General features: G+C 68.5%; 1 protein-coding gene across 2 annotated transcripts in view; it reads left to right on the forward strand.

Moving 5' to 3' along the window:
* PIP4K2B (phosphatidylinositol-5-phosphate 4-kinase type 2 beta) overlaps positions 1 to 4269 on the forward strand; it is a 42358-nt gene extending 38089 nt beyond the window's left edge. Inside the window, exons 8-10 of one of the 2 annotated variants that reach the window (XM_075580164.1) lie at positions 2419 to 2677; positions 3006 to 3109; positions 3324 to 4269. In XM_075580164.1, the coding sequence (XP_075436279.1) occupies positions 2419 to 2677; positions 3006 to 3109; positions 3324 to 3404 (444 nt within the window). In that variant the 3' untranslated portion in view covers positions 3405 to 4269. The remainder of the gene's footprint in view (positions 1 to 2418; positions 2678 to 3005; positions 3110 to 3323) is intronic. The other variant, XM_075580163.1, reaches the window with a different exon arrangement.
* The last annotated feature ends 872 nt before the right edge of the window (positions 4270 to 5141 follow it).

Consider the following 5141-nt stretch of genomic DNA (forward strand, 5'->3'; position numbering starts at 1 on the left):
CCCCCGCCTCCCCGCAGTTCCTGCCCCCGCTGCCCCGGACGCGGTGTTTAACCCCCGCCTCCCCGCAGTTCCTGCCCCCGCTGCGCTGCCCCGGACGCCGTGTTTAACCCCCGCCTCCCCGCAGTTCCTGCCCCCGCTGCGCTGCCCCGGACGCGGTGTTTAACCCCCGCCTCCCCGCAGTCCCTGCCCCCGCTGCGCTGCCCCGGACGCGGTGTTTAACCCCCGCCTCCCCGCAGTCCCTGCCCCCGCTGCGCTGCCCCGGACGCCGTGTTTAACCCCCGCCTCCCCGCAGTTCCTGCCCCCGCTGCGCTGCCCCGGACGCGGTGTTTAACCCCCGCCTCCCCGCAGTCCCTGCCCCCGCTGCGCTGCCCCGGACGCCGTGTTTAACCCCCGCCTCCCCGCAGTTCCTGCCCCCGCTGCGCTGCCCCGGACGCGGTGTTTAACCCCCGCCTCCCCGCAGTCCCTGCCCCCGCTGCGCTGCCCCGGACGCCGTGTTTAACCCCCGCCTCCCCGCAGTTCCTGCCCCCGCTGCGCTGCCCCGGACGCGGTGTTTAACCCCCGCCTCCCCGCAGTCCCTGCCCCCGCTGCGCTGCCCCGGACGCCGTGTTTAACCCCCGCCTCCCCGCAGTTCCTGCCCCCGCTGCGCTGCCCCGGACGCCGTGTTTAACCCCCGCCTCCCCGCAGTTCCTGCCCCCGCTGCGCTGCCCCGGACGCGGTGTTTAACCCCCGCCTCCCCGCAGTCCCTGCCCCCGCTGCGCTGCCCCGGACGCCGTGTTTAACCCCCGCCTCCCCGCAGTTCCTGCCCCCGCTGCGCTGCCCCGGACGCCGTGTTTAACCCCCGCCTCCCCGCAGTTCCTGCCCCCGCTGCGCTGCCCCGGACGCGGTGTTTAACCCCCGCCTCCCCGCAGTTCCTGCCCCCGCTGCGCTGCCCCGGACGCCGTGTTTAACCCCCGCCTCCCCGCAGTTCCTGCCCCCGCTGCGCTGCCCCGGACGCCGTGTTTAACCCCCGCCTCCCCGCAGTTCCTGCCCCCGCTGCCCCGGACGCCGTGTTTAACCCCCGCCTCCCCGCAGTTCCTGCCCCCGCTGCGCTGCCCCGGACGCCGTGTTTAACCCCCGCCTCCCCGCAGTTCCTGCCCCCGCTGCGCTGCCCCGGACGCCGTGTTTAACCCCCGCCTCCCCGCAGTCCCTGCCCCCGCTGCGCTGCCCCGGACGCGGTGTTTAACCCCCGCCTCCCCGCAGTTCCTGCCCCCGCTGCGCTGCCCCGGACGCGGTGTTTAACCCCCGCCTCCCCGCAGTTCCTGCCCCCGACGCCGTGTTTAACCCCCGCCTCCCCGCAGTTCCTGCCCCCGCTGCCCCGGACGCCGTGTTTAACCCCCGCCTCCCCGCAGTTCCTGCCCCCGCTGCGCTGCCCCGGACGCCGTGTTTAACCCCCGCCTCCCCGCAGTTCCTGCCCCCGCTGCGCTGCCCCGGACGCGGTGTTTAACCCCCGCCTCCCCGCAGTCCCTGCCCCCGCTGCGCTGCCCCGGACGCTGTGTTTAACCCCCGCCTCCCCGCAGTTCCTGCCCCCGCTGCCCCGGACGCCGTGTTTAACCCCCGCCTCCCCACAGTTCCTGCCCCCGCTGCGCTGCCCCGGACGCCGTGTTTAACCCCCGCCTCCCCGCAGTTCCTGCCCCCGCTGCGCTGCCCCGGACGCCGTGTTTAACCCCCGCCTCCCCGCAGTTCCTGCCCCCGCTGCGCTGCCCCGGACGCCGTGTTTAACCCCCGCCTCCCCGCAGTTCCTGCCCCCGCTGCCCCGGACGCGGTGTTTAACCCCCGCCTCCCCGCAGTCCCTGCCCCCGCTGCGCTGCCCCGGACGCCGTGTTTAACCCCCGCCTCCCCGCAGTTCCTGCCCCCGCTGCGCTGCCCCGGACGCCGTGTTTAACCCCCGCCTCCCCGCAGTTCCTGCCCCCGCTGCGCTGCCCCGGACGCCGTGTTTAACCCCCGCCTCCCCGCAGTTCCTGCCCCCGCTGCCCCGGACGCGGTGTTTAACCCCCGCCTCCCCGCAGTTCCTGCCCCCGCTGCGCTGCCCCGGACGCGGTGTTTAACCCCCGCCTCCCCGCAGTCCCTGCCCCGGACGCGGTGTTTAACCCCCGCCTCCCCGCAGTTCCTGCCCCCGCTGCGCTGCCCCGGACGCCGTGTTTAACCCCCGCCTTCCCGCAGTTCCTGCCCCCGCTGCGCTGCCCCGGACGCGGTGTTTAACCCCCGCCTCCCCGCAGTCCCTGCCCCCGCTGCGCTGCCCCGGACGCGGTGTTTAACCCCCGCCTCCCCGCAGTTCCTGCCCCCGCTGCCCCGGACGCCGTGTTTAACCCCCGCCTCCCCGCAGTCCCTGCCCCCGCTGCGCTGCCCCGGACGCCGTGTTTAACCCCCGCCTCCCCGCAGTTCCTGTCGCTGCTGAAGATCATGGATTACAGCTTGCTGGTGGGGGTGCACGACGTGGAGCGGGCGGAGCAGGAGGAGGTGGAGGTGGAGGAGCGGGTGCAGGAGGAGGAGGAGGGGGGCGAGGACGGGCTGGGGAACCCCATCTGCTCGTACGGGACGCCCCCCGACAGCCCCGGGAACTTGCTCAACTTCCCGCGCTTCTTCGGCCCGGGGGAGTTCGACCCGGCCGTGGACGTGTACGCAATGAAGAGCCACGACAGTGAGTGCCACGGGGGGGGGCGTCAGAGTGCGGCTCGGCGGGGGGAGGGGGTCAGAGTGCGGCTCGGCGGGGGGAGGGGTCAGAGTGCGGCTCGGCGGGGGGAGGGGTCAGAGTACGGTGGGAGGAGGGGTCACGTGCGGCGGGGGGGTCAGAGTGCGGCGGGGGGAGGGGTCAGAGTGCGGCTCGGCGGGGGCAGGGGGTCAGAGTGCGGCGGGGGGGTCAGAGTGCGGCGGGGGGGTCAGAGTGCGGCGGGGGGGGGGGTCAGAGTGCGGTGGGAGGAGGGGTCACGTGCGGCTCACAGAACCCGTCCTTCCTCCCCCCCCGACAGGCGCCCCGAGAAATGAAGTTTACTTCATGGCGATCATAGACATCCTGACGCCGTACGATGCCAAGAAGAAGGCCGCGCACGCCGCCAAAACCGTGAAGCACGGGGTAAGCTGGGGAGGAGGCGGCGCGGGAGGGGGAGGCGGCGCGGGAGGAGGGGGAGGCGCGGGATCTGTAGGGCGGGGAAGGGTTAAGGCGGGAGGTGCATGGGGTTGACACTTGGGGGATGGTAGCCCCGCGCGTGCGTGTGTCCTGCGTGTGCTTAGCGTGTTAGTGGGCAGCGCGCGTCCGCCCTCGTGACGTTCTGTCCCGTGTTTTCCAGGCCGGCGCGGAGATCTCCACGGTGAATCCCGAGCAGTACTCCAAGCGCTTCATCGAGTTCATGTCCAACATCATCGCGTAGCCTTCCTCCTCCTCCTCCTCCTCCCCCCCCCCCCGACGCCCACAGAGATTATCGTCCCGCCTCCCGCGGCGCGCGTGCGGCTGCATGAGCGAGCCCGTGCTGCATGTCCCCCCCTGTTTTAGCACCGCGCCCTCCCAGTGTTTTATGCCACATCTAAAGGTCGCAGACGTAAGATGGTAACATCAGGAGTTAGGTTACCCTCTTACCCCCACGGCTGTTACAGTAAGATAAAGGGGGTTTTCCCCCTCCTCCCCCCCCCCGCTCCTCATTGCACCGTCCTGTACCCCAAATCCCTGCGGAGGCCGCAGTCCCCGTTCCTTAAGGACCACGGCGGTTACCCCCGCGATGTCGTTCATGCGCAGGCGTTGCGTGGCTTACCCGAACCTTTGGCCCCCACTTCTGGTCATCTCGGGGAACTTGGGGGGAGGGGGGGGGGGCGGGGGTGTCCCATGGTTTAGGTCAGTGACCTGTAACCGGCGCAGTGTTTTTGGCAGACCTGTATGATTTCGGCCACAAACAGCCACTATTAAAAATATGCCCGTGGTCCGTTCACAGGCACCGCCGCCTGCAAAAAGGGGCCGAGTACGTGAGTGGCAAAACGGGCACCGGATCCGTCCCTGGTGGTAATCTTGTGTGGCCTCCACGGCCGTGTGCGAAACAGCGCCAGATTCGTCCCTGGTAACAATCTCGTGGCGCTCACGGCCCCCTCCCCCTCCCGACCTCCCCCCGGACGACAGAGAAAAGCAACGTCTGCCTGCAGCGCCCTCCCCACGCGGCAAAGGTGGCGACACCGCGCCGATGCCTCGCCCACACGGGGTGTGTTGCGTTATTCCTTTCCGTGCCCGCGGGGGGGGGGGGGGGGGGAGAGAAACTAAACCTGGTAACCCAACCTCACTGGCGCATCACTGTCTCAAACGGGGCATTAAAGGGAAGACGGCCTATCCCTCAACGTGGCACGCCACGCGTTTGCACTGCGGAATTTTAGTTGGCGCTGTGGGGGGGCGGGGGGGGTTTGTTTTACTTTAACCATCAACAACGAACGACTAATCTGAAGTAGATCCCCCGCCCCCGCACCCCCCGGTCGACTCTCGCACACACACACACCCCCCCCCCCCAAAGGGCTACCCGCTATGGCGCAGGAGAAAAAGGGGGTGTCACCCCCCCCCCTCGGCTCTTTGCGTCCTGGAGACGGCCGGCGGGAGAAAAGCGCGGCGCACTTATTTATATTATCACGCCAGGACCGCCGCTGCCGCCCCTGCAGAGAGAGGTCGGTTTGCAGGACAAGAGGTCGCACCGGCTCTGCAATCGGTACAGTCGTGTGACTGTCCCCCCTCCCCCCTCCCTCCCGACGCGCGTTTCTCTCCGGGAGACTTTGCCGTGGAAAGATTAGATTCGTGTCGGTCCCGTCCCCCCCCCCCCCCCCTTGCTATTTATTCCCCGTTCTCCCCCTTCAGCACTTCCATACCCTCCCCCCATGATAAAAAAAAATGGCAATTTTATCCTTTTTTAAGGCGGAAACGCAGCGCATCCCCCAGCAACAGAACTGGTTTAACGTCAGTGTTTTGTACCCTGTTTACATACGATGGCATTCGGTTAGAAATGCTCCTAGGTTTAGTCAGTATTTTGGTTTTGTTACCGTTTTAATAACGCGATTTGCATGTTTCTTTTTTATTTTTAATGAAAGAAAAGGGACGAGTCTGGCATCTTTTGTGCTGTTCCAATCTCTTCTCCCCCAGG

The sequence above is a fragment of the Ascaphus truei genome, chromosome 23, assembly GCF_040206685.1.
Source record: "Ascaphus truei isolate aAscTru1 chromosome 23, aAscTru1.hap1, whole genome shotgun sequence".
Lineage (NCBI taxonomy): Eukaryota > Metazoa > Chordata > Amphibia > Anura > Ascaphidae > Ascaphus > Ascaphus truei.